The following is a 27,964-nucleotide window of genomic DNA, read 5'->3' as shown; positions in this document are numbered from 1 at the left end:
CTCTAGGTTCAGAAGCTGTGCCTAATGATAAGCTTGTTAAAATAGTTCTACTCCATTTGAACTACTCCAAGTTGTTTAGCGTATTAGAGAGAAATCGCAGGTGAACTACTGTTAACTACATATTGCTTGGTTCTTTATTTCAGATAAATTATACTAATAATGCAATAAGCGCAGCACTGCCCTGTATAGGTGGTGACAGCTAGAGTTTTCTACCAGTTGATTAGCATCACTAAATACATGGTGAACCTACCTCATGCTTTACTTCTAGCCAAAGTTTCCATTTCTTCTTTTAAGACTGAACTTCCCCTTCACTGCTGTTCTGCACTAACTGCTTTGAATTTTCATGCATTTTTTCCAGTAGAAGAGCATCTCTGTACTGTGTCACATTACATAGTCCAGCTGTGAGAATCCCCACTCATTTTTTTCACCTGCTCACTAAAAAGCTAAAGAAGTCTATCTAGTTTCTAATTGGAGATCAGCTAAAAGTATATAGTATTTAGTGAAAAGAATATATGTTTAGGTTTTTTTCTTCTCATTTTCTTCCATAGGCATGTGGAGACCCAAAAGCAAAACCATCATATCTTATTGACAAAAATCTTGAATCGGCCGTCAAATTCATTGTCAGAAAATTTCCAGCTGTCGAAACACGCAACAACAATGTAAGTAATGATACAACATTGTAAATATTTGGATTTGCTTGATAATTATTACCTGGCAGTTCTTCTAATGGCATTGCCCATTGGGTGGGATGAGGGAAGCACCGAATGATATTGACACTGGTTAAATCGCAGTGGTGTTGATAATATGCCAAAAGAACCAGTACTGTATAAAAGGCAGATGTTCCACAGCTCCAGCTTTTTCTGTTGACGGAATTATGGGGAAAGAGTCCTGGATTGAGTTTTAAGATTTACAGTTCTTATAAAGGGACAGAAGCCTTGTGAAATTTGGAATATACTAATCCTAGACAGTGCAGGGCAGTTTTTCTGTAATCAGAATTGCAGTATGAGTATTTGTAAGATGATGAATTGATGGCAGAAATTCATATAAGGCTTTCAGTTGCATGCTACATTCCTTGGAGTGAGTGCTGTCAGTTTATTCTACGGACAGTGCATTGAAAGTCTACGTGTATACAGCTCAGTATATTAACAAACACATCGTGGAATAAAGCTCTGAGGTTTTTCTTAAGAATGTAAAGTGCTGCGTATCTTCACAGAAGATGGAAATGGCTTACTACTGGAAAACAGTTGACCAGGAGGCTTCCAGTTTAGGTAATCCTCCAAACTGAAATAGTTCCAGTTCTTGTGGAGTCAGTCTTAGAACTAGATGACTCTGCATGTCTCAGGAAAGTTGGAACAAGGGCATTACTTGACTTAAAGCAATCCATAACCTGTGGCCTTCCATAAGTTGCTGTACTCCAGCTTGCATCATTCTTTACTACTGGCCATGCTGGTTGGGGCTGATAGGAGTTGGAATCCAACAACTTTTTGGAGGTCTACAGGTTTCTCATCCCTGCCTTGTTCAGTTTCCTTGCTTGTCCCCAGATAATTTGGTTTTGCTGTTGCCGTGTTGTTCCTTTTATATTGACTTTCATGTCTTGAATTAAAATGGGATCAAAGCAATTTAAGACTGTTTACAACATTAATTGAATTATGGTTGTAATGCAGTAAACTCTTCATAAACTAACTGTGATTTCTTTATAATGAGAATTGAGAGGAAGATATTTTTACATGTTTGTTTTCTTCTCAGAGGTGGAAAGGGGAGGCAAGTAATGGGTTTGCATGTTCTCTGCATGCAATAGTTTGCATGAGTGCTTGAGAATTCAAGTTTCCAATACAGTTACTAAGCACTGGTAATTTTAAGTGTTCTTCCCTCTCTTATGGTCATTTATTAGGTAATGTTAAAATACATCTAGTACTTTTTATTTCAGTGATACTGATTGCCAAATGTCAAACAGTGCCAGTTACTAAGCAGAGATATTTTGCCAACCCACAATTTCATATGTAACATCATATATTTAAACATAATGGCTTAGATCCAAAAGTGTTCTGCTAGCAGAGAGTATTATGTGCTCATGGAAGGGTTGTTTCTGATTTAGTGGAAGAATAATGTGAGAAAAGTGAGCTCCAATCCAGAGAAGTCCTTCCTTTTTGTGTAAGTTCTTATGTAAGACTTTACACAAGCACTTTCAATACTTTTTTTATAACCCACTGGAGCCTGTATCTTCCTCATTCACCTTGTTTCTCATACAGTAATGCAATGCAACTGTGATACTGTTCTATGAGAAGTCTTGCACAAGAGTTCACAGAATAGCAATAATACATTTCCTCTTTTTGCTCGGAGTTCTTTGGATCAGAAGGATGCAGTGGGTGGTATCCAATGAAGTCTGTTGGCACAAGGACTTCTGTCTGCACAACATAATTCCCCCTCCCTCCCTGTCCTCTTCTGCCCCTGCCCAGTCTTTCTGGGGTTTACGTCAACCCTCCAGAGCAGACTTGAGCAGGTGTGGGAGGTATTGCAGAAAGAGGAGAGGGAGGGAAAATGCTGTTGCACAAACTGAAATCCTTCCGCTAACAGAACTACTTTGTTGGATACCTCTCAGTATAAATATATATTTGACAGTTGAAGTTCTACTGATTTGTGTAGCAATTTTCTGTTCCACACATGGATCTTTAGTTGTTGTTTTTTTAGCAATGGGCATTATTAACTTAGTTTCCAGTTTGCATAAAAAATATTTACTTGTAACAAAAACATGAAAAATGGATATCTAAAGAAAGTATTCAACTAGGGTAAATTTAAAGAAAGTGGCTGTATCCTTTAGAACAGAGCTAATAATGCTTATTTTAGGACTATGTTAGACAAGTTGTACCTGTTTAATATTGTGTATCAGACACGAATGCTATGAAGATTGTTAACAAGATTAACAAGAATTAACAAGAAAAGCATCATTTTCAAAGGTGGAAGAGCTTGAGTTAGCGCAGGCATCACCAACCTGCGGCCCTCCAGATGTTTTGGCCTACAACTCCCATGATCCCTAGCTAACAGGACCAGTGGTCAGGAATGATGGGAATTGTAATCCAAAACATCTGGAGGGCTGAAGGTTGGGGATGCCTGAGTTAACGCCTCCTAAGTATTCAAAACTTTGTTTTGAAGTGTGAGAAATTGAGTGAAAGTGTCTTTTCCTTTGGAAATTTGTGGGGAAACGTGTTGGTAGATGCTGTCAGTTCCCCTTTTGTGTGTGTCAGGATCTTCCTGTAGTTCTTAAAATACTGACTTTCTCCCATGAGGTATAGAACTCCCATAGTTGAATATCAGGATCTAGAGTACAATTAAAACCAAAAAAGGTATTTGCTGGCGAATGTAAATGTGCCATCAAATCTAATGCGCACCTTAATGTAGCTTGATTGTAGGTGAATTAAAGTTTTTTCTTTGGATAGAAATAATAGAAAGTTGAAACTTTCTAAAGGAAAATGAGAAATAGGGTTTGGACTGTGAAACTGTTTTTTGAGTTATGGTACCAACTGCAGAAAGGAATTTGCAGTAGTTATTGTTATTATTTATTACCCACACTTCACCCCAAGTTCCGAGGGTGGGTTACAGCAATTAGAACATTGCCTAATGAGATAAGAATAATTTGGAGAGTGGGGTAAAGGGAAGAAATGTTAAAGGACAGGTATTTAAGGACTCTTAGTAGTATGGGAATAAGCAGTTCATCCAGAGTTCATCCCAAGGTATGGTTCTGGCCTCATGTTCACCTTTGGCCAGTCTCTGTCGGGCCACCAAGGCATCCTCTTCCCAGGCCCCTGAGGAGACAGCTCTCTCTGGGGCAGGTGGTTCAGAGACTGGGGGCAGTGGCAACAGCTGCTTGAAGCACTCCCAAGGAGTGGGGATAGGAGAGGAGGCTGAGGGAACACTCCACAAGGAAGGGTGTTTGCAAAGGAGTGAGGGGCTGCCAGCTCTGCAGGCAAGGGGTGACATAACTGGGTTCCAGAGCCCCACAGGGATGCTGCAGAAAGAATGTAGGTGATCAACGGAGCCGTGGACTCAAAGGGGTTGAAAAGCTCTGCTCTAGGATATCCTGGAATCAAACTGTAGTAAATGTGCCATTGTAATATTTACATTGGGTGGTATGCATATTTCTGGTATGCCATCTGTCTTATCTATAAGAAGACAATTGAAAGGCTAAAACCCGTGGTGCTGTAAAGAGTTGAGGTACACTTCCCCCTGTTCTGATTTTCTCAGGTTTTTTTATTGAGCTATTTTGGGTTCCTGATACTTTCTGTACTCCAGCTCTTTTAAAAGCAAAACCTCTGAAATCTTCCCCTTTTTGAACTCTCTCTTGAAGGATTGTGTTAAATAAGTTTAAACAATCAGTTGCTTTTTAACTAGGAGCAAGCTGGGATGGTACTTTAATAGGGTTTATATCTGTATTTAAAGAGAAGCCCTCAGGCTAAGCATGCAAATGAGCCATTCTGGAATACTTTCTGTAACACTAAAGATCCAAGCTTTATTTTAATATTAGATTGAAATCCTGTAGACAAGATCTTGAATGAATAATTTAAAACATTTGCATTTTTTCTGGCAGTGTAACTTGCAGAACAATACTGATATTATTTGATGGAATATTGGACAACTAGCCTACTTAGGCAATTTTTAGAAATCTATCTGAAATCCCACATGTAGAATAACTAATCCGCCTTGACCCTCAACCCCCCCCCCCAATCTCGGTGCTGAGACCAAAAAGATGTGTTGAATCACAAGGCCCAGTGGAATTTTAGATAGGGATAGAAAATAACCAAACAACCCATTGAATATTGTCCACTTTTTGACTTGGCTTGCTTCTTTAAAGCAATTTTGCCCTGTTCTTTAACTGGAAAAGCTCTCTGAGGGGCTTACAAAGATTAGTAGTAAGAGAATCCCTGCGCTCAGGCTTACAATATGAAAGATATAACACTCAGTGAAAAAGGGATGGGGAAGGAGGAGGAAAAAAACAAACTCGGGCAACAGTTTTTAAAGTTTTAGTCAGCTGTATTGTAGAACCAGCTAAAATGGAAATAGTTCAGGTAGCCCGAGAGAATGGCTACCACCAGGGGACAGTGGACCAAAAGCAGCTGGTTCTCAGCAATGGTAACAGAATAGTACAGTGGTGCCTCGCAAGACAAAATTAATTCGTTCCGCGAGTCTTTTCGTCTTGCGCGGTTTTTCGTCTTGCGAAGCACGGTCGGTCGCAACTGCACCTCTTCAAGCGGTTTTAAGAAAAAAGGAAACAAACTTGCAAGACGTTTTCGTCTTGCGAAGCAAGCCCATAGGGAAAATCGTCTTGCGAAGCAACTCAAAAAACGAAAAACTCTTTCGTCTTGCGAGTTTTTCGTCTTCCGAGGCATTCGTCTTGCGAGGTACCACTGTAGTCAGATATCTGATTCTATTAGAACTGTAAAAAAAGAACAGGGTTAATTATACTAATTACAATAATTTGTATTAACCTTTGTTCTTGAGGACTTGTGACTTGTGCTGTTCACATACAGTCCTAGGTTATAGGTTATATCTACAGTAGGTCGAGTCCACTGTACATATAACGTTCACACGCTCACTCATTTCTGGTATGCTATCTGTCTGATATATAAGGCCAGGGACAGATCCCAGCCCTGCTTTAAACTTGCAGTTGGAAAAGTGGGAGGGGAGATGCTGGTGGGGTGCTCCAGGCTCTGTAGCAGTTCAGCAGCCAACCAGTTGCAAGTTTTTCTCCTAATGTTGGGGAAAAGGTGGTCATCATTCAACTCCCAAGTGATCACACACCTCTGCAGCTCTAACATTGGTGGGATGACTCATACCTGTCATCACACATGTTGTGGTAAGTGAAATTCCTGTTGCACTGGAATTTCCAGCTAATTCCCACCTCCCCCCCCCCAAACTACTATTGAAGTCCTCCTCCCTTTCAAAAGCAGTGTGTCATGCAGTGTTTGGGAGGCCAGAGAGGTTAAAAAGAAAAAGGGTGTGTGTGAGTCTAAAGCTCTCTTGGGATCACAGGACTGGTTTTGTGGTTCTTTGAATCTTGGCATATGTTTCAGGTGGGCTGGCATAGTTTATAGATCTAATTGGACAAAATTTCCTGGAAAAAATCATTACAAGTAGTCTGAGATGGGGTTTAATATTTTCATCAGCCCCCTATCTGAAGGCATGTAATGACTAGCATCAGTAACATTAATTTGGGAAAGGTATAAGTAAATACTGTTTAAAGTTGAATTAATTACCAGTCTTGCTTTTTGACTACAGAAAACATAAAAAGCATAAAACATTTAAAACTGTGGTAAAAGCCTAAATGGTTAGATAGCTTTGGTGAAATAAATATTTTTTCACTAAGTGATAAATATTTTCAGAAAACAACCTTAATTTTTGATACTTTTCTGTATAAATATTCTACTATAATATATAAGGATATAGCCATAAGATTGAATAATGTACAGTGGTGCCCCGTAAAACGAATGCCTCGCAAAACGAAAAACGCGCAAGACGAAAGGGTTTTTCGGTTTTTGCGTTGCTTCGCTAGACGAAAACATCTTGCGAGTTTGTTCGCTTTTTTCTTAAAGCCGCTTGAAGAGACGCAGTTGCGACGGACCGTGCTTCGCAAGACGAAAAACATCGCAAGACGAAAAGACTCGCGGAACGAATTAATTTCGTCTTGCGAGGCACCACTGTACATTGATACACTTAACTGCTCTTTGTTTCATTACCAGTCTAAAAGTGTGTACATTTTAATGTGGTTACGCTACTGTCTTATGCTGTATAATGCTCAGCGTGGTCTTTCAGAGTCTTTTTCTTGACACCCCCCCCCCCCGGTTCTTATTTATGCCTAGCCAGTACGATGTCGTATGATGTTATCCAATTGCAGAATGTGTGTGTATGATTGAGATATAAGTAATGTATATATGTCAAGGGAGAGTTATTTAGCTAGATGCATATGAAAGAAGGTGACTGTGGAAAGGCCCTTAATCATATTAGACTTTTTATGTGTTCATGAGTTGGAGAGCCATACAGACCCTCCTGAATTTGGGCCCACAGTATTTACCTTTCATTTTTCTCAAAAGATAAACTTTTATCAAGATTCTGTTGCTGATGCCACCCTCTTTTAATATTTTGATTATTCTATGGTATCAGAGTAGTTGAACTGGTCTTTCATTTCTTCCTTACATAGACCCAGATACGAGCAATGACAGCATTTCCTGTACAAAATACACAAGTCTAATTGGCTCTACATACTATTTAAACATAGATTATGCTGAATGTACTTTTACATGCAAAATATGTAAATTTTATTTTACATAATTATGCTGCCTGCAGGCTCCATTAGACTTCAGTCTATTTTGTACTGGAAATGTTCTTATTGCTTTTTGACTTTGATATATGATGTCTATGTAAAGACAAAGTAGAAATGGATGGCCACAGTGACCTAGATACACAAAAAACTAGAGTGGGCAGGATTTTCAATATTGCAGTGGCCAGGAGTCATGAGATGCCAACCTTCAATTTCATAGTTCTGTTGACTGTGAGAACCAGCTTTTTTATGAAACAGGGAATGCTTTCCATTTTTGTGATCCATATGTGTATAATGAAAATTGAATTTGGGTAAAAGTTTTCCCCCCTCTATTAATGTCAAATGGAAGAATGTAATTTTAAAGTGTGATATTTATCAATGAAAATAAGTGAAAATCCCTGTGCAACTTTGTGGAAGACATTGTCTATCTAGTTTATGCTTACAACTGTGTGGCATAGATGTGTGTTTTTAAATGCTCTCTATACATTTGAAGGGCATGAAATTATTTTTTAAAAAATTAATATAGGAAGCTGAAAGAAGATGTTCTAATTCCTCGCTAGTCTTTTGTGTAACTTTATTCTTTCCCTTTCTACTGATTAGTTTGTATCCTGCAGGAATAACACATTTGATCACTGCTGAAAAATACTGTGTGAAAATCTACTTTTACAACTACTGAATATCCTTGTATTCATAGTCTCTCTTCCATTTCCTCACCAGTGTCTAACACGCTATCCTCTTGCTTCTTTTTCATCTTTGTTTCTTTTGTTGCTTGTGTTTTAATGTATATTGTGTTATATGGGACTGCTTAAAGAACCGTGACTGTATTTTATGTTTGTATCTACATTTTATTTTGCATGCTTAACGTGGCTTTGCCTGGATATTCTTTTTGGTAAGTTCTGAATTTAAAGCGTATTGTTTTCTCCGTAGTAAAATCTGTAAACTCTGCTGTCACCTCTTTTCCCACCTCAAGAAATCTGTCCTTATTTTCTTTCATGCTGATTTGTGCTCATTAATGGTTTTGCTTTGGCTAATTACTCGTATAACCAATTCCTTTTTAACACTCTCTAATCTCTAGTAGTTATAGTTAATAATTTTGGTACTAATGTGTACTAATTAGCTGGTAGTTGGCGCTTATTAGAAGAAGCATTTAGTTGCAGAATGTGGGCACCATCACTTTCTTAACATGCTTGGAAGGATTGCATATAGCCCAAAGGTGTATCCTTGCTTCTACATTCTGCCCCTTGGCCCATGTGGATAGGGAGGTTTGCATGTGCAGCAGTGTGCTGCCAGTTCCTGGAATGGGAAGCTAGCTTGTTTGCTACTTGCCCATCTAGCCCTCCCTCTCCAGGTCAGAGTCTGGCTTGGACAGAGGTCAGGAAGGGGAAGCAGTCACTGGCTTCCTGTTTTCTTGACAATTGCCAGCAGAATGGTAGATGCTTACATCAATGGGAGGGAGAGTGACTTATTGAGCTTAAGGCAGGAGGAATTGTGCCCCTTAGTTTGTTCATATATTAAAATCACAACCATGAAGACCTTGCTATTGGAGAAATGCACTAAACATTTAATCCCTGTAAAAAATTGTGTACCTGCTTCTTGCAAGTATGATTCCTTGGCTTTCTTAAAATTATGCATTTGTTTCCAAGAACTGTTTAGTTTATATGTGTGTGTGTGTTTGATTTGTAGCAACAGCTTGCTCAGCTGCAGAAAGAGAAATCAGAGATTCTGAAGAATCTGGCTTTATATTACTTCACGTTTGTTGATGTTATGGAATTTAAGGTAAGGCACCTGAAGTACAGTTCAGCTGCTCTTGCAGGTCTTGATAGAATTTCACATCCATCGAGTGCAGATAAAATAATTTATTATGAATTGCTTTTTTAAAATGCTTTCTATGTTAAAGTAATGGATATTTTAAAAATAGTTTTTTAAAAAACGTATTGCTGTTATTGGCTGAGGGTGTGTTTTTGGTTTTTTTTCCAAAGTCAGGAAAAAATGTCCAGTAATAATTTCAGATTTTTCCTTTCTCTTTTTGTTTTCAAGGACCATGTCTGTGAATTGCTGAACACTATTGATGTTTGCCAAGTCTTCTTTGATATTGTAAGTCCACGAAAGTTTTTAAAAATTCAATTGAACTGCAATTCTTAATACATTTACTAGGGAGCGAGCACAAGTGAACACATTGGGAAATTACTTCCAAGTAAACATGCATAGGATTACACTGCGCAGCTGAGATAAAAATGACCTGAGTCCTAAATAGTTTAGGCCTTTAAATCAATACAAATAATACGAAATTGTGCCTGGAAATGGACTGGGAGTTGAAGTGGCTGTTCAAACATTGGTCTTGACCTATTCCTCTAATTGCAGTAAAGGTGGAAAATGGTCAAATGATGCTGTAGCTCACTTCCAATGTATTAGTTTTGTCTGGGAGTTTTGGTCCTTTATGTATGCACTGCTTTCTAACATAGTTCTTGGAAATATCTGAAAAGGCCATTCAGCCTGGAGTCCTCTAAGAGTGAGTCCATTGAGTTGTGCTAACCTATTACACATTTTAGTGTTTAGCATGTGCTACAGTAAATAAAGATAATATATTTAAGGTGCTTCTCTATGTTTAATAGGTGCTAATAGGTGCTAATTTTAAGTTGTGTGAGACGTTTCAAATGCATATGAAATGTATGAAGGATTAGAACTTGAAGATGATATGAGTAATCTGTTACAATACAAAACCTTTTTTTGTATTTCATTTCTAGACTGTAAATTTTGATTTAACAAAGAACTACCTAGATTTAATCATAACCTACACAACACTAATGATATTGCTGTCTCGGATTGAAGAGCGGAAGGCCATCATAGGGTTGTACAACTATGCTCATGAGATGACACATGGAGCAAGGTAAAAATGCATAGCACACTGAATGTCTTTTTTGTGATGATTGGGAGCATGTTATACAATGCATTTTCCTTAATCTCGTTTGTTGCTTTTTTTAGTGATAGGGAATACCCACGTCTTGGCCAGATGATTGTGGATTATGAGAACCCTTTGAAGAAGATGATGGAGGAATTTGTACCACATAGTAAAGTATGTATAAGCCTTTTTTCTCTTTCTGACCATTCGTCTGACTGTCTCTCCCCTCTTTTTTCTGAAAATAAATGTGTATAGGTTTTTTTAAAAAATAGAAAATTGAGGATAAGCAGTTTTTAATAAAATTGACAAGCTTTCCCCTCTTTCTGTGTGCATTTAAAAGAATTAAATAGTTCATTTAGCACTATAATGGAAAAGTCTTCAGGATATTTCCATATAGGGTCCTTTTTACAACCCAAACCCATGATAGTTTGTGAGGTTAATGGCAGTTCTGAAGATGTCTACTTAGAAGAGGAAAGTTCCATTGAATCCATTGGGGCTTATTCCCAGGAAAGTGAGCATAGGATTGCAGGCTTAAGTGTGGGAATAAGGTACCAGCACACCGAACCACCTCTTCAGACACAAGTGTGGGCCTGAAAAGGTCAAGTTGGGGGTGTGCATGCACAATCCCTGCTGCAGTGTTTCCCTGCACACCGATACTACTTCAAACCTTCCCATATTTAGAAAGAAGGTCTGAAGGGGGATTCTAAGCACATTCAGGTGAATGCACTTAGAATTCCCCTTCAGACCCTCTCAAAATTAGAACACCTGAAAAGGGGACCGTGCATATAAACTTTCCACTTTTAGCCCATGTACATTCTCCGCAAAATCCTGAGGTCTGTTATTTTCACTTCTTTCCAGTGTTGCTCCTTTCTGTCCTACTCTGCTGTGGCTATTCCCATCCTTGCAAAAAAAGCAGAGTAGGAAATAAATATGCCGTGCCCATGACAGTTTGAAGCAAGCTTCGAGTCTTTGAGAAATGATCAAATTGGTTCTTCATTTACGTATATTTAGCTAAAGGGGGGTTTTCTGTCTGATAGATACATTGGTTCAGCTTAGAAATTGACTGTAGGGATAACATGCTTATACTGTATCCAAATTCTCTAATATCAACCTAGTTATTTAAGAACTTACAATTTGCACTTTAAAATAATATTTTAAATTTTAAAATCCTTTGGCAAAGGTTGCAAGTATGTGAGGCAAGGAAAAAATATATCAAGCCCCAGCATTTGTCTCATACAGCTTTGGATAGACATGAAATACATGACCATTAGATGCTTGAGAGTACTGTAATAATGGAATAGATTAGAAAAATGTTAAATTGTATTTATTGCACTTAACTGCTAATCGTTCAAAACAATATGTTTGTATTTACTCTGTTCTAGGCTCTTTCAGATGCCCTAATCTCACTCCAGATGGTCTATCCTCGACGAAACCTCTCAGCTGACCAATGGAGAAACGCACAACTCTTGAGCCTCATCAGCGCTCCCAGCACAATGCTTAATCCTGCACAGTCAGACACAGTACGATACTTTACTTTGATTCAATTCTGTAGAACTTAAAGTTTGTGAGGTTTGCTTTTGAAAATTCCCAGCTGAGGTTATTCTCTCTCTCTCTCTCTCTCTCTCTCTCTCTCTCTCTCTCTCTCTGTGTGTGTGTGTGTGTGTGTGTGTGTGTAATGAGGTTAGACTCCCCCCGAAGGAACAAGTGTGCATTTTGGGGGTACTTATGGATATACTGTTACTCAAGGCACAAGTGGCCTCAATGGCACACAGTGCCTTCCATCAGCATCAGCTGGTGGCCCAGATATGACCCTAACTTTTGCTGTTTGCACTCTAGTAACCTTTAGATTAATTACTGCCATGCGTGTTATATGTGGGGCAGCTGATGAAGATGGTTTAGAAACTGCAGCTAGTACAGAATTTGGCAGACAGATTTCTGACTCTGATCTGAGTGTGTAGCACTAATTCTGTCACAACTGTGCCAGTTACAATTATTTTCCAAACTCAATTCAGAGTTATGTTTTTGATATATAAAACCTTATGCAGCTCAGGACCCCAATACCCCAGGGGTTACCTCTGCTCATATGAACCTACCTGAACTTCATTCACCATCAGAGACCCTTCTCCATTTGCCTTCTCTGAGGGACGTGTGGAAGGTGACAGGACAAGATGTGGAGTCATAAGTCATAATGGATATGGGCAACTTTGTCCTCAAAGTGTCTTACAAATGTGTTGCAGCATTATACCAAAAGGTTCTGTTGCATCTGCCCCTGGCAGATTTCCAAAGCTCTGCTGAATGACACCGAGAAGATGCAGAAGGATAGTTTCTTCACCACAGAGTAGGCCCAGTAATAGTCTCTTGCTAGTGTTTGAATAACCTTCCCATGAGTTTTACTCTACCTGTCCTCCAGCTGTCTTCCCACTGCCTCAAAGCCGGAGTGAGTAACAAGTGGATCTCAGATCATTTAAGATAATTTTGATCTGTGTGCCTCATCAGGCTGCTAGGTCATAGCATAGATTGTCCATTTGTTCCTGGAACCAAAAAGATGTACCATAAGCTCCTAGAGTTAGAACTGTGCCCAGCATATGGACCGTGCCTTTCCAGGGTGTGCCCACACAAAGGATCAGGAAGAGTTGGTTTAGAGCAAACATGGAGAAGCCCTGAAAGTGTATTTTAAACCCTTTAGGGAACCATTTAGGGAAGCAGCCCTTCCCTAAATAAATGATTTCACTTAGAGAGCTGTGATTATTTCATCAGCCTTGTTTAAAGTATTGTACCCAGAGCTCATGTATTAACTAGATTGCAATGTGTCATTTTCTGATGACAGCTTGTTTTTACAAACAGATGCCATGCGAATACCTGTCTCTGGATACAATGGAGAAGTGGATCATATGTAAGTTTGAAGTGCTTCCTGTTTCTTTACAGCTGTTTTCATGTATAATGGAGCCACGAGGTCAGTTCAGATGTAACAGTGCCCACCTCTTAGCCATGGTTAAGGGAGCAGGAGCATTCATTCTGTCTCCCAAGGCCCAGTCTTCATATGTGCAAAATGCACTCGTAGCTTAAACCATTGCTAACCAACATAATTGTAACCAAGTTTTGGTCTTTATCAGGATTCTTTAACAATTTTCAAAATTTTCAAATTTTAAAACAAACTGTGCTTAGCAATGGCTAGCATTGGTATTGACTTAGCTATTAGCTTAGTGAAGACACTGGGCGGGAGTGTGCAGGGAGCTCATATACGGGAGCTAGGCTGAGGCTATTCTGATCTCATCATCCCATTAATAAAAGGCAATGTTACAATTGTGTAACCTCTAAGTTCTGAGGTATTGGAATTTTGTAAGCATGTTCCAGAGCTAAGCACTTCTAATTCCATTGGTATCAACGGGGAAGTAATAGAACTTTAAACTGCTTAACTTTGGCTGGGTTGTGTCCTATGGGTGAGATCAAACATCACATCAGCAGGTGCAATTGGACTTGTCCCTTCTCTTTTCCCACCCATCAGATATGTTCTGACAAGTTCTCCTAAATCTCCAGAGGAGTTTTTGAAGGGTGGGAGCAGGAGCTGCAGGGTGGAGAAGAGAAAGACTCCTTTGCATGTGATAAAGTTCTTTGTGCAAGTTGACACCATTGGCTGTTTTGTTACTGTATTTGGCCTGTTCAAGAGTACTTATACATGCTGTAGAATTTCATTTTGCAGCATGAATAAATGCAGATGATATGCTAGAAAAAAGATATACTATTTATGGGTAAAATGCACAAACATTGTTTTGCTATCGTATCCAGTAGGGCTGGACCTGAGCCTCTCTTTCAAAAATTGCTTCCCATGTTGATGTTGCAAATTTATAATCAGATTTATCAGCATTTCTTTCTACTGTGCATTTTCTATATTAAGCCTTTATTCCTAAATTGATTATTGTGAGCTTTGGACTTACGTTAGGATACTTGGGCAGCATCCAAACATTTCCACTGGCACAAGCACTTTTGGCCACACAATGGAGCTTCCTTTACTCATACATCCCTCATGTGTCCCCTTCCTAATATGTTCTGGGTTCCCTCACCCCCCACCCTCTGGAGCAGATTCAGATAGTGGGGAAAGGAGAGGGCAGGGAAATTCCGCTGCACAGCCAAAAGCTCTTGTTTTAATGGAACTGTTTAGCTGACTACAGTCCATTGACTGTTAATGACAAATAGGTTGAGGATTTACCTGTTAGTTGCAGTAAAATAAATCTATGGGGAAGACCACACATGTGACAGAGCAATCTCACTTGCATGCAGAAGCTCCTTTCTGTCTCCTGCCAGTCACCTTGTTGGGCTAGATGGACCAATGGTTTAACTCATTATAAGCTTCCCATGTTCCTATAAAACGGTGGTTCCCAAACCTTCCCCCCCCCATGGACCCCTTGAAAATTGCTGAGGATCTTAGTGGAGCACTTAATGATTTTTCAGCTTGTTATAGCAATTGTAATGCACTGTGCTAGATGCTGTATGATTTTTAATTGTGTTTTTAGTGCTGCTTAATTCTTCTTACATTAGATTTTATTGCATTCCATGGAATTGTAGTACAGGGGAATCCCCACTTACATGGGGGTTCCATTTTGGGCCAGCCATGTGCATCACCAGGATGTGCGAAAGTGAGGATTACCCTGTTTCACTTCTGGCCCTGTTCCACCCCCTTTTTGAACCTTTTTTCGTGTGTGTCAGCTGGAACACACATGCTGATTGCATTCAAGTGGGGAGACACCTATACAGTTAAATGCAATATAAGAAATAGGACAAAGAATTAAAATACCATTAAAAATCAATATGAATATTTAATACAATGGATGTGTCATCTCCTATCTTCAACTACAAATCCACTGAATGCTGCAGACCACCTTAATGAAGCTTGTGGACCACTGGTGGTACAGACAACAGTTTGAATTTGTCACCATGACTTTTACATAATGCTGATTTTTCTTTCTCTTTTCAAAGTTGGGTTTATTTTGTGCCATGGAGTCCTGAACAGTGATGCAACTGCTTTGACCCTTTGGAAGCTTGCTCTTCAAAGCAGTTCTTGCTTGGCTTTGTTTCGGGATGAAGTTTTCCATATTCACAAAGCTGCAGAAGACTTGTTTGTAAACATAAGAGGGTACGGTTTTTAAAATATAGATATAGATTAGATTTTATTGCATTTGCTATATATGTGCATATAGTAGCAAATGAGAGATAGATGAACAAGAGAAGTCTTGTGGAATTCAGTGATATCTAGGATTGAGATTGAGAAAGCAGCAGCATCTTGCATATGCTCTCCCTCCTTTTACTTTCCTCCACATAAAATACCCCACTTTCCTTTACCCAGGTTCTTCATTGTGCTTGAATTGGGGGTTTTTACACCTAATTCTTGGAGTTGCTTTAAATGTAAACTTTGCTTTTGGTTGCATGCCTTTTAACTTTGGTCAGAAATTGAAGCCTAGCTCCACGTTCACTTATTCCTAAGTCTGAGATGGCATTTGATCTAAATACAGGACCTTAACTGACCCGTTGGGAAGCCTTTTTCCAGGAACTGGTTAGTTAAAGGCAAGTTGCTCTTTCTGATGCAATTGTAGAGAGACGGGAAGTCTTTATCACCAATATGTTTATACATTTTGTTTACACTTGCAGCTATAACAAACGTATTAACGACATAAGAGAGTGCAAGGAAGCAGCTGTATCACATGCGTAAGTGTACTGTAAAATGTGTTTTTATAAAATACTACTAATTACGTGTTTCAGTATTTAGCCAAATTATACAACTGTATCAGCAATGCTGAAAGATAGTTGCTTAAAAGTACCTCATGGCAAACAGAAGAATCTCCTGCTTGTTTTGGGTAGAGAGTTGCCAGTTTCTCTTTCCTCATCTGCTGCTCCTACATATTTGGAAGGTCCATCTCTCTGTAGCTGGTTTTGCTTCCTGTTCACCAGCTGGATCTTTCAATCCAAGCCTATATTTTATATGATGAATTCCACTCTGTGTTCCCTTACATTGGGAATGGAGACCTTCAGGGCCAGGGGCCAAATGTGTCTCTCCAGACCCCTATCTGGCCCTTTGGTCTCTCTCAAGGTCACCCCCCCCACAGGCCACATCCCTTATAGCTCTGCTTTGCACTCTTCTTGCCTGACTGGAACATGTCCTTGAACTCTGATAATGCTGCTTGGATGGAGGGCAGAGTGGTTGCTGTGTGTAGCCTACTGTACGATGGTAAAATTCATATTAAGTACTCTGCCCGCTTTGACCTCTGGCCCCATCCACTATGGGCATGTGGCTCATGGAAGATTGCCCAGAAAAGAATTCAACCCTGGGATGAAAATCATTTCCTACCTTTGCCTTACATAGAGTTGTAGAGCTGGAAGGGACGCTAAGGATCATCAAGTCCAACCCACCGCAATGCAGGAATATTCAGTTGTCCCATACAGGGATCGAACCTGCAAGCTTGGTGTTATCAGCACCACCTTCTAACCAACTGAGCTCTCCAGGCATGGCTGGTCTGATCTTGGATATTATTATTTAGTACAGGGGTGGCAAATATGTGACCATCCAGGTACTACTGGACTACAACTCCCATTATCCATGACTGTGGGTCATGCTGTCTGGGGCTGCTAAGAGCTGGAGTCCCCCAAAAATCTGGAGAGCCACATGCTTCCTACCTCTTTTCTCAGACCAGTTTCCTGCATACTTTACATAAAAGTCAGAGGCAGTGTTCCAGCCAATATAAAAAAACTGTCAAAAACAGATTTTACATAACTGTTTTCTTTAAATCTTTATTTCCACTGGTAACATGAAAACGTAATGGCCTCACAAATGTATTAAAACTTGATCTTAAGGAGCAATATGAGAGGTGGTTTTTAAACACCATTTTTAATTGAGAATGCACTGCCATGGACTCTAAGCACAACTTGAAATGATTTTTGAAGTACAGTATATTGGTGATTAATTGCAGTATTTGTATTCTGAAAACAGTGGTTCAATGCACAGAGAAAGACGCAAATTTTTACGGTCTGCACTGAAAGAACTAGCTACTGTCCTGTCAGATCAGCCAGGACTGTTGGGTCCCAAGGTAAGTAAGCTTAGTAAATAGGAGGGAAATTATTTACGGGCGCAATCCACAGAGTTCATTTCCATTTGCTGTACATTCACTTATAATATCTGCAAAGGAAAACATTTTAATGTGTGTTTGGTTTTTTCCAGGCACTTTTCGTCTTTATGGCATTATCGTTTGCTCGTGATGAAATTATTTGGCTTCTACGACATGCAGATAACATGCCAAAGAAGAGTGCAGATGATTTCATAGATAAGTACGTTTCATATCTGGTATATTTTAAAATTCAGATTTCTTGCATGATATGGAACCCACTGTTGCCAAAGCACTTTGGTATAGTGTACTACTACTTGTTTTTCTTCTTATTCTTCAGGCATATTGTGGTCTTGATTGCATTGATATATGGAGGTTTTTTCCTTGACTTGGTTGATCACCGTTATTCCTAGATATGTTAAAATAATGTTTCCCTTCGCTACTGTGGGGTGTGAAAACATACGATACATTTGTGAGTGTAATGAATGCAAAGCCATTCAGTTCAGAATAATGTGCTGGAATTCATATAGCAAAGGTCTCGTGTCTATCTAGCCATGTCCCCAAACTCAGCTCCTTTAAATAGTCAGCATGCATTGGGCAGGGTAGTGGTGAAAAATGCCACATTGGCCTTAATCCAGAGAGTTTATGTAGAAGCTTCCCTAAAAAGATTTCAAACATTTTCTTTGATTCTTCACACACCTGCTGCTACACTGTAGTCCTGCCTTGAAATGACATTAAAAGTGCAATCCTATACATGTCTACTTAAAAGTAAGCCCCATTTAATTCAGTGGTATTTACTCTCAGAAATGTGTGTATGAGTGCAGGCTAAGTCTTAAAAGCAGCTTATCATTCCTGTGTGTTTGTGTTTGCAGATTACAAACAAAAGCTGCGCTGAGCTTGCAACAGTTAGTTGCATAACTCTCTAGTCTAGATTGTAACCATTTCCAAAGGGATAACTCTTAGTCTGTTTCAGCAAAAGCAGCAGAGTCTTGTGACTCCCCAAAGTACATCCAATAATTGGGGGATAGTTTCCTGGTGTAAATATGAAGCCCTATATAGCAAGTTGTACAGTCACTTTTTCTAAATAAATTAAAAAATTGTCCAGTAGCACATTAGAGACCAACTAAGTTTGTTCTGGGTGTAAGCTTTCGTATGCATGCACACTTCTTCAGATACTTACCTGAATCTAGATTCATTTTTTCTGTCTTTGCAAATTGTGTCTGTATTGAAACTTCACTTTTATGTATAAACAAATAGTTGAATGCCTTTTTTCCCAATCGGCATGTGGTTCTTCACATACATAAAGTTCCATAACTGATTTACGTTTACAAAATGTAGAAAATCCTGATATCACAACAAAATAAACGAGTAGTGGCAGGCCTTTAATAGTTGTCCAAGCTTGGTCTGCTAAGATAATACCTTCAGGATCAGTTTGGCGATAGTAGTCCAGGATCCTGGAGGAATGTTGCCTTCTCTTGTGGCTGTTCAGCACCCAGCAATCTGCTCCCCAAAACAACACATACTTTTCTAATCAGAGCAATGTAAGAGGATGTGTGCCATGCACTTTTATTGATTGTCAGTTCTAGAGGATCAACAGGAACATTTGTCCCATAGGTTGTTTTCAGAAGTGTTTCTTTTGAACTTCAAAGCATGTTGTGACCCAGCCCTTAACATTTTCTGCAAGTAGCTTCCCACTGGGCTTGGAAACAAGAGTGGTGATGTCAGCAAAACCATCCCTCTTTGTTTTCTTAATTCCACCGCTTCGCCCCCCCTCTTCCAAATATATCTTTTAATAGCTGTTTTCTTTAATTATGTGGGCTCACTGGGGCAAAGCTAGAGAGCTTTTTCAGTAATAAAGCAAATGTGTTTATTTACTTAATTATGGCTTTCCACATGTAGTTTCCCTGCTAGCGTTCTCTCTATCTCACTGAAAACTTGGATATACTTAAGTAGCAAATAACCATGATTTAAGGACCAATAAATAGCCTGAAAATGAGAATTTCACACCACTTGACATTTTTCACACATGCTTACATTAGTCAATATTCTTTGTTTCTCTTTCGTTCCTAAGGCACATAGCAGAGCTGATTTTCTACATGGAAGAGCTCAGGGCACATGTACGAAAATATGGCCCAGTTATGCAAAGATACTATGTGCAGTACCTATCGGGCTTTGATGCAGTTGTCTTAAATGAACTTGTGCAGGTAAGTGGTGAGGATATTGCTATAAAAAGATTACAAGTACTGAATTAAGTACTGACTTGTTGATTTTCATCCTGAGTGAAGAAATGCTAAGAAGTTAAAATACCCTTTAAAGTATCCTGTAAGGTGTGAACTTCTATTAGGCAACCCAAAGACTAAAACAGGATATACAGGTTCCATAGAAACTACATATTTTGTACAGACACCAGTCAATCACAGATACATAGTTACTATCAATCACTGAAAAATGACTATTTTACTTTTTCATTGCCCACTAGATGGAGCTCAGATTTTATACTACACAACACATCCGCGTAGATGTTCAGCATTTAAACTAGTAGTCATCCTGTAGAGATAAAGCTGCTTGTATTGGGGAGGAAATAATCTTTTTGTTAATTTTCAATAGCATGTAGTTAAGATGACATTGTAATGAGGGAAGGCTGTTTGAAAACAAAATGGAGTCAATCAGCAACCAGTGTCTCTTCTCTGTAGTTCTCAGCCCCTTTAATTGTGTACATTATAGCATTTGTTTATTACATCTGAATGGGCAGGGGAGCTCTTTAAAATGGTCTTGCTTTCACAAATAAATATTCAGGATCCTATTATACAGCGCTCATAACTTCCATTATTTTGGACTACTGCTAAAAATGTGCCAGATTCTTGATTCCCTATATTGAGAAACAAATTACAAGCATCATAGACTTGGTGGATTAAGTGACATTAGGTGGATTAAGTGACATTGGCACCCGTGAAATAATACTAACCCCACTTCGCAACCCTATGTCAGAAAAACAGTTTCCATACTTTAATTGCCCAAGTGGAAGTCTGAAAGTTTGTGGGGTGATTTTGAGGTGGTGCAGGGAGAAGAAGCAGGCTCTCTGTATACAGCTGCCCTTCTTCTCATGTACTTCACACACAGTCCTTCACACACAGTCCTCTCTCATACATAAACTATGTGCACCTTAGTCCTACATGTGCTCCACTGGCACCACTCACTATTTATCCCGCTACTTTTAAAATTTATGTCCTTATATTTATATCCCACGCTTCTTTCATTGTGGAGCCTGTGTGCTATTCAGGCAGCGATAAGGCCCAGACCTACTTAAGTGGTGGCCTCACATGCCTTCATACCATAACCTGTGATCTCATACAAAGACAAGCACCAGGCTGAGGTCCAGATGGAGCTGCACAGGAGTTTCCTGCCAGCCACATATCCGTTGATGTGTTCTCCGCTTTATTGTGATGCAGTGATAATTGTGTAGCTGGAAAAATAACTGCTATAACACAGTAGTGTCCTGGTTTCTGATTTTTAGAATCTTTCGGTATGCCCTGAAGATGAGTCCATCATTATGTCCTCTTTTGTAAACACCATGACCTCCTTAAGTGTGAAGCAAGGTAAGTTATGTATATGTAAGCCATGAACTTAAACTATGTCTGCCATAGCAAAAGTGGAAATAGTGTGTCTTAAGTGGGTAACATGAGGTCCTGCAGATTTTGTTGGGTCGACTCTCAGCACCTCCCTAGAGCTTGGGCAATAGCAGGGAAGGTGGAACTTACAGTCCAAGACAATCTGCTGCCTTAGAGAGTACTAATTCCTGTACATATTGTGGATAGATATGTAACATTCAGATCCTCTGTGCATTTCTACATATAGAGGACACTGCCATGTTCATGAGAGGAGCATACAAGCCTTGTGAATTGCTGCCTTCTTCTGATGACCTTTGGAAACCCTACATTTGCTATCCATTGGCTTGTGAAAAACTAAGGTTGCAATCCTATATATACTTGCATGGGAGTTAATCCCATTAAGTTCAGAATGGACTGGACTGTAAGGCATGTATACTTTTGAGACCGTAATCCTACACATGCTTACCTTGGGAATAAATTATACTAAAAAGCGTGGGTATTTCTTCTGAGTAAATACACATAAGACTGCTCTGTAAATAAGATACACATGCCAGCTCTCCCCACCCCTCCATTTTTTGTTGACTTTAAATATGTGTATTAAGTGGGTGAAACATTTGTCCAAATGGTTTTTTCATATTTTATTTTTCCACATGATGCAGTTGAAGATGGGGAGGTATTTGACTTCAGAGGAATGAGGCTCGATTGGTTTAGATTACAGGTAAGAATTACTTTTGTGCACTCTTCAAAGCAATATTGCTTTCCCTGTGTTAAAGAGTAGATCAGTTTTAAATCAAAGTGATTTAAAATAATTGATTTAAATATTTGAGTTCACATTTTGAAATTCATGTATTTCCCAAACAGGCATTCAGGAAGGGAATGGTTCACAGTATGAGCAGGGTGTTTTTCACAAACAAACAAACAAACAAACAAAACAGCTAAAAGGAGGATAAAGCCAAGATCGTGGTGGAGAAAAATATGTAGGCTGACTAGTTTTGAGTAAATTCAGTAGTAGACTACCACTGCTTTTGCTGCTGCCCATAATATGAACGATGCAAAATTGTAAAGAAAGATAGATTAATTCATATGTGTTGTTCAGAAAAGGCAGGCATTGTGAAAAGGAGATGAAATATTAAAAAAAAGCTGTGCTGCATTTACTTTTTAAAGTAGAATGGCACATGAAATACCTGAAGTAGCATATATCAATGTACAAATTTAATCTGAATTGAAAACTTTTTCATAGGATAAACTTCAGCAGACGTTTTCACACACACACCCATTGTTCAAAGCAGGAGCACAGAATTACATCAAACAGTTTCAGGAAGCGTGAAATAGAGTGATAAGGATAGAAGAGAAGTCTGTAATAACAAAGCTGTACGGCCAAATCAGAGTTGAGAAGGTTAGGTCCTGTTCTTCAACACTTTATTACACATACTCAAAGAGAACCTTTGTAGAAAGGTCACATTGCCAGACACTAAGCCAGTCATTTTTCTTAGAAGTTGGTTAGGAGATAATGTAAAAGGCCTGGTTTTCCTCAGTTGTTCAAAGAAGTTGTAAAGGCAAACAAGAGTTGGAAGAACATACATTCCTTTTTATGCAATGCTGAATTTAGGTTTGTTTTTAAAACAAAAAACAAAAAAACCCACCTTCCAAAAATAAGACAATATGGTATATGCTTCAAGTGCTGTTTTTTTGAAATTGGGCCCAGTAAATCTTTGGCTACAAACTAAGAGGAATTTTTGAACAGCCAGCCCTTTTCAAGTAACATCTGCAGCAGTAGCAAAATAGTATGGCATTACTATGCCCTGATATTGTTTTGATCCTAGTAGGGTGCCACTATGAAAATATTTACCTTTTCTTCAACAAATATTATAAGCAGGTTTTGTCTATAAATATGAATTTGACTCTTAAGTATAAGTAAAGCAACTGAAAAATAAGGCTTGCTTAGTGAATCCTCAAATAACCTCTTTTGTGGATCTGTACATTTTTTAAAGTCCCAGTTTCAAGAACGAGCAAACCCTCAGCATGTTCCAAAAGTAGATATGGAGGAGTAAGGCAGCTTAGAATGGGTTGTATTATAAACTTGACTTGCCCCAAGCAAATTAGAGCAAGCTACAGTGCTACCGTGTGTGTGTGTGTGTGTAGATTTTGCTCATTTTTTTAAAAAACTGATGCTTGCATTCAAATGAAGGCAGATTTTTAGATGAGATGAGAATTAGAACCTGGATAATGTGAATTGTTACTTTTTTATGTGCCAACAGGCCTATACTAGTGTATCTAAAGCTTCACTTGGCCTCGCAGACCACAGAGAACTTGGAAAGATGATGAACACAATCATTTTCCATACAAAAATGGTAGATTCCTTGGTGGAGATGTTGGTGGAAACATCTGATCTTTCTATATTTTGGTATGTTGTTTAATTTCATTATAAAGCTTTCTCGTGGTTGTGATTTTTGTTTTGTTTTGCTCTTGGGGAAGAGCCAATGTGCTGTCAGCTGGAGACTGTCTTGTTTTCTCGGGTCTCCTTCTACAGCAGCAGCAAGATAACATATTCTGTACAAAAGAAAATTACAAATACCTGTCTCTAGGATTTCTGTGAAGGGAAGGTGCAAATTATGAAGTGCTGTGAATGTTTAAAATGCAGTGGGAGTAAGCTTAATGGAACTCAGTTGGGACTTCTGAGTAGATGTGTTTAGGATTGCCTGGTTAGTAAGTTCTACATGCTGTAGAGGGTGGAAGTGAGTAATCCTAACCTATGCTGGGTCTTTACTAGTCCTTTTGGAAATTTTAGAAGCAGCTTATACTACCTCTAAGGGTAACTTGGGGGTAGCATAATCCAACACCTTGCACCCCCCCATTAATTTCACCGCCCCCCATCAAGTCATTGCTTTTGCTGTGCTACAGTACGTGTAGTGGGAGGTTTAAATAATACATTCTTTCCCCCCTGCTTTCAGTTCCCTTGGTAATGTAAAGTACCATGAGTGCAACTCTTTTATTATTAGGATCTGGTACAAGTGCATGTAATTGCTCAAGTTCAGTGATTGTGTGGACATGGGATAAAATGGCTGGCATTTGAAATTTTTCATATGCTTAGTTGCATCTGTTAAATGGTTTTTTGTTTTGTTTTTTTGTAATTACTTTCTCCCAGTGGAATGAAAACTTAACCTGTGTTTCTGAACAGTTTCTATAGCCGTGCTTTTGAGAAGATGTTTCAGCAGTGTTTGGAACTGCCCTCTCAGTCCAGATACTCCATTGCATTCCCACTGCTTTGCACTCACTTTATGAGCTGCACCCACGAGCTGTGCCCAGAAGAGGTAAAGAACCCATAATCTTCTCTTTGATATTGGTTTTCACAAGAAGAGAGTAAGGTAGAGAAACATAAGTAAATTGGGAACATGGGATAGAGAAGTGTGGCAAGTAAGTTGAAATTTACACCTACAAAAACTTGTTTCTTAACTCTGGTTTTTTAGGGAGCCACATTTGATTAAGTGGACATTTTAAGTTGTATACACAATGAACAGTATCCAGTGCTCCTGTTCTGCTAGTGCAAGGGATGTGCAGATACAGAAGTGAAAGTTTCCCTTTCACCTTTCCCCTGCAGCCCCCTGTGCACCTTCAAAATCAGCTCCAGAAGGACCTTCCAGAAAAAGGGGCACAGGGGGAGAAGAAGAAACTGAAGTCCTGTGGTGCCATCAAAGCTCTGCTAAAGCAGCTTTGGATACATTTATTTTTTTTAAAGCAAGCTTTTTGGATCTTCAGCAAATAGATTTAGATAACTTCTGGTTGTGAGGCTTGATTTATTGCTGTTCCATGGTTCATTGTTTAAATGAACTTAGTGCAAGCATGTTTCACTGATAATGATTTTTTTAAAATGTTTTTAAGCACTATGGCAACAATTTGGAAAAACAAGGTTTCTGTTTTTATCTTGATAGAGACATCACATTGGGGACCGTAGTCTTTCCCTTTGTAACATGTTCCTGGATGAAATGGCTAAGCAGGCTCGGAACCTTATCACAGATATTTGCACTGAGCAATGTACTCTAAGTGACCAGGTGAGAATTTTATTTTAGTCCCATTACCCTGCTGTGGCAAAGCTTCTGTATGAGTTACTGAAATAATGCACATTCTTTGTTTAGTCCCTGCTTCCATTTCCCTCCCTTTTTTATTTTCCTTGGGTTTATTTTTAGTTTGCAAGCCCCTTGGTGTAGAGTCATCACATAAATGTGCCATCTCCTTTGTTCTTAAAATATGATAAAGTTTTCCGTAAGGTTCTAATAAAGTTTTGCTTATAATATTTGTAATAGAAGGTTGTTCTTCTCCTGTTCTTAACTAGAAGGAATAGTAACTACATTGAAATCACTTGAGTTGGTATCGAGTAGTTTGCAAGTATTTGGTATATTGGAAACAAAACGAACAGTTTAAAATCGAAATGCGAAGTTTGATCTATTTAATGGTGATTGGTTTTTGTGAACTGCAGCTCTATTTTGAAACTAACTGCATTTTTTTTTAAGTTGCTGCCAAAGCATTGTGCCAAAACCATCAGTCAAGCAGTGAATAAAAAGTCAAAAAAACAGACGGGTAAGAAAGGAGAACCAGAAAGAGAAAAACCAGGAGTAGAAAGCATGAGAAAAAACAGGCTGGTGGTGACCAAGTGAGTCTTTTTCATCCTTATCTTCTCTTTTAAATGTTGCTTAACAGGCAGTCTAACTTCTTGAACCAATTCACTGGCATTTTGTAGATGTATTTAAAAAAATGCTCTTGTGGGTCATATCCAGTTGATGTCATCTGCTGACAAGAAGGCATCAGGCAGTGGAACAGTAAGAGAGGAGGTTTCCATCAATGGCTTCCTCTGAATCTGCTGCAGACTGGGAATTCCTAGAAAATATATCCCTCCCAATTTCACTGACTGGTACCTTCTATCAGTAGAGAAACACCAATGGATGCCATCCTATGTGTTTATATAAAAATATGTCATGCATTCCTATCCTGCAAAACAGACTTACCTTTATGAACAGTAATCTTTTTCTGCATTCCCATTCAGCATGCTAAAAAAAAAAAAGAGGGGGGTGAGGTATAATAATCCTGTCTTGTACAGTGGTACCTCGGGTTAAGTACTTAATTTGTTCCAGAGGTCCGTTCTTAAGCTGAAACTGTTCTTAACCTGAAGCACCACTTTAGCTAATGGGCCCTCCTGCTGCTGCCGCGCCGCCAGAGCCCGATTTCTGTTCTTATCCTGAAGCAAAGTTCTTAACCTGAAGCACTATTTCTGGGTTAGCGGAGTGTGTAACCTGAAGTGTATGTAACCTGAAGCATATGTAACCTGAGGTACCACTGTACGTATATGACCTATGCCATTGTTTTTAGCACAGGCAAGGGTACTATATGGCTCTGCTTTAAAATAGCTTATATATCCTTGCCCATCTTTAATGTTTTTTGGGTTGAGGTGGAAGGGGGCTGTAATAGTTACGGCTTTGCTTATGTGGCTTACATGTTTGTGTGCATATTTTTTGTTTTGTCTTTTGCAGTCTAGACAAACTGCACACGGCACTTTCTGAGCTCTGCTTCTCAATCAATTACGTTCCAAACATGATTGTGTGGGAACACACCTTTACCCCAAGGGAATACTTAACATCACACCTGGAAATCCGTTTTACCAAGTAAGTGGCACCAACTTGCACATTTGATACTTAGTTGTCTTGAGTACTTTTAAGAATACTTTAACCTGCTTTTCATCATATAATCCTATTAACACAAAATTTCCCCAGTGATAGAGGAGGTGGAACAATGTAGCCCTAAAATCAGTTAAAAACCTCATGAAGTCACCCAGAGCTCCTCATTGCAGCTGCAAACTTAAAATGAATGTCTGGTCTGAGCAAAGTTATATATTGTACTAATATCAAACTCCACAGTCTCTGTGTGTCGTCTGATAGTTATCAACCACACAACAAAAGGTTTATTCTGGCACTTCCTTTGTACCATGGCAGATGCTTTTTTAGTGTTCCTCCTTCCACAGTGTCAAGATCATATGAGGGACTACCATGTTATGGCCTAGTGCTTGTGATGTTGCTCAAATGGTGTGGGAGCAGATGCCACACTGCAAAGGGAGCTCTGTGCGATTCAAGTATTTAAAAAGCAATTGTGCACTAAAGAGTCAGCAGTGCTGGATTCCCAAAAACAGACCATTCTGCCATTAAAAATATGGTTAGTTTAGTAGCCCATATAAACATGTCTTTGCTATTTATATCATGACTATTTCTCAGTGTGGGTGGGTTGGTTGCTGCTGTGCCATTTTTATTTTTGTTATGTGACAGTTTCTGATAGAAATCTCTGAAAGCATGCTTGTGTCAGGGGCAAGCTTGTAAAAATAACTAGCAATGTTCTTTCAGCATTGAGACTTATTTGCTAGAACTTAATAAAAGCATTCATTTTAAAAAATTTATTCTCGTCCAACATAACCAAATAATTAATCTTGAGCTGACATTGCCCTTCTTTTTCTTTTGCTCCAACTTCCATCCAGCCTAGTGGTTGCCCATACATAACAGTTTCAACCTGCTAGTTTCAAAATCCCCAAAATTGAAGGAATCAATCCTATTTTACAAAAAGAAAAATTGTGCGTGCAGAATTCAAATTATGTACATGCAAAGTTGGTGAGTGGGAGATGGAAAATGAAAGATTCATATCCTGCTTGTATGTGGGAGCTTTTCATATATTGCCCTTGCCATTATCTGATTTAATAAGCAAATAGTAGACTTGCATCTCAAGAAGAGGAACAGATAGGAAATAAGAATTTTAAAATTTCTCACAGCTGTAACTGTTAGGACTAAATTGGTACAAATTTCAAACAGCAAATCTGACTTTTATACAGGGGTCAAATAGATAGCAATACTGTAGTTCAATATAAGGTTTCTGAATTTCCCTCCATACATCTTTCTGTACTATGGCTGTGGGGAGTAGCTTTCTTCAGCTCCAGTTTGCAGCTTTCTAACACCCTGCTGCAGTGTGCTTTCACTCTATGTTGGCAATATTCAGCAAAGTCAGAGTAGACAACAGGTAATGTCAG

The 27,964-nt window shown here is 38.9% G+C and overlaps 1 protein-coding gene and 1 long non-coding RNA gene across 5 annotated transcripts in view; both read left to right on the top strand.

The window, feature by feature from the left end:
• Nucleotides 1–27,964, top strand: part of LOC310743828 — a 603,392-nt gene that overhangs the window by 491,782 nt on the left and 83,646 nt on the right. The gene's annotated exons all lie outside the window — the stretch shown is intronic.
• The window catches only part of NCKAP1 (NCK associated protein 1), a 47,734-nt gene that overhangs the window by 9,629 nt on the left and 10,141 nt on the right, over nucleotides 1–27,964 (top strand). For 2 of the 4 annotated variants that reach the window (XM_083627205.1, XM_083627203.1), the window contains exons 3-21: nucleotides 549–659; nucleotides 8,999–9,085; nucleotides 9,347–9,403; nucleotides 10,054–10,196; nucleotides 10,292–10,382; nucleotides 11,591–11,728; nucleotides 13,053–13,101; nucleotides 15,183–15,339; nucleotides 15,852–15,908; nucleotides 17,188–17,284; nucleotides 17,416–17,522; nucleotides 19,371–19,503; nucleotides 20,814–20,895; nucleotides 21,567–21,625; nucleotides 23,166–23,311; nucleotides 24,086–24,218; nucleotides 24,837–24,956; nucleotides 25,416–25,555; nucleotides 26,430–26,561. In XM_083627205.1, the coding sequence (XP_083483331.1) occupies nucleotides 549–659; nucleotides 8,999–9,085; nucleotides 9,347–9,403; nucleotides 10,054–10,196; nucleotides 10,292–10,382; nucleotides 11,591–11,728; nucleotides 13,053–13,101; nucleotides 15,183–15,339; nucleotides 15,852–15,908; nucleotides 17,188–17,284; nucleotides 17,416–17,522; nucleotides 19,371–19,503; nucleotides 20,814–20,895; nucleotides 21,567–21,625; nucleotides 23,166–23,311; nucleotides 24,086–24,218; nucleotides 24,837–24,956; nucleotides 25,416–25,555; nucleotides 26,430–26,561 (2,039 nt within the window). Of the gene's footprint in view, nucleotides 1–548; nucleotides 660–8,992; nucleotides 9,086–9,346; nucleotides 9,404–10,053; nucleotides 10,197–10,291; nucleotides 10,383–11,590; nucleotides 11,729–13,052; nucleotides 13,102–15,182; nucleotides 15,340–15,851; nucleotides 15,909–17,187; nucleotides 17,285–17,415; nucleotides 17,523–19,370; nucleotides 19,504–20,813; nucleotides 20,896–21,566; nucleotides 21,626–23,165; nucleotides 23,312–24,085; nucleotides 24,219–24,836; nucleotides 24,957–25,415; nucleotides 25,556–26,429; nucleotides 26,562–27,964 lie in introns of all 4 variants that reach the window. The other 2 variants (XM_083627204.1, XM_083627202.1) reach the window with 1 other exon arrangement.

Source organism: Podarcis filfolensis (assembly GCF_964270895.1).
Source record: "Podarcis filfolensis genome assembly, chromosome: 1".
In the NCBI taxonomy this organism is placed as follows: domain Eukaryota; kingdom Metazoa; phylum Chordata; class Lepidosauria; order Squamata; family Lacertidae; genus Podarcis; species Podarcis filfolensis.
Note: the sequence above shows the minus strand (reverse complement) of the source record. Positions and strands in the feature narration are given on the sequence as shown.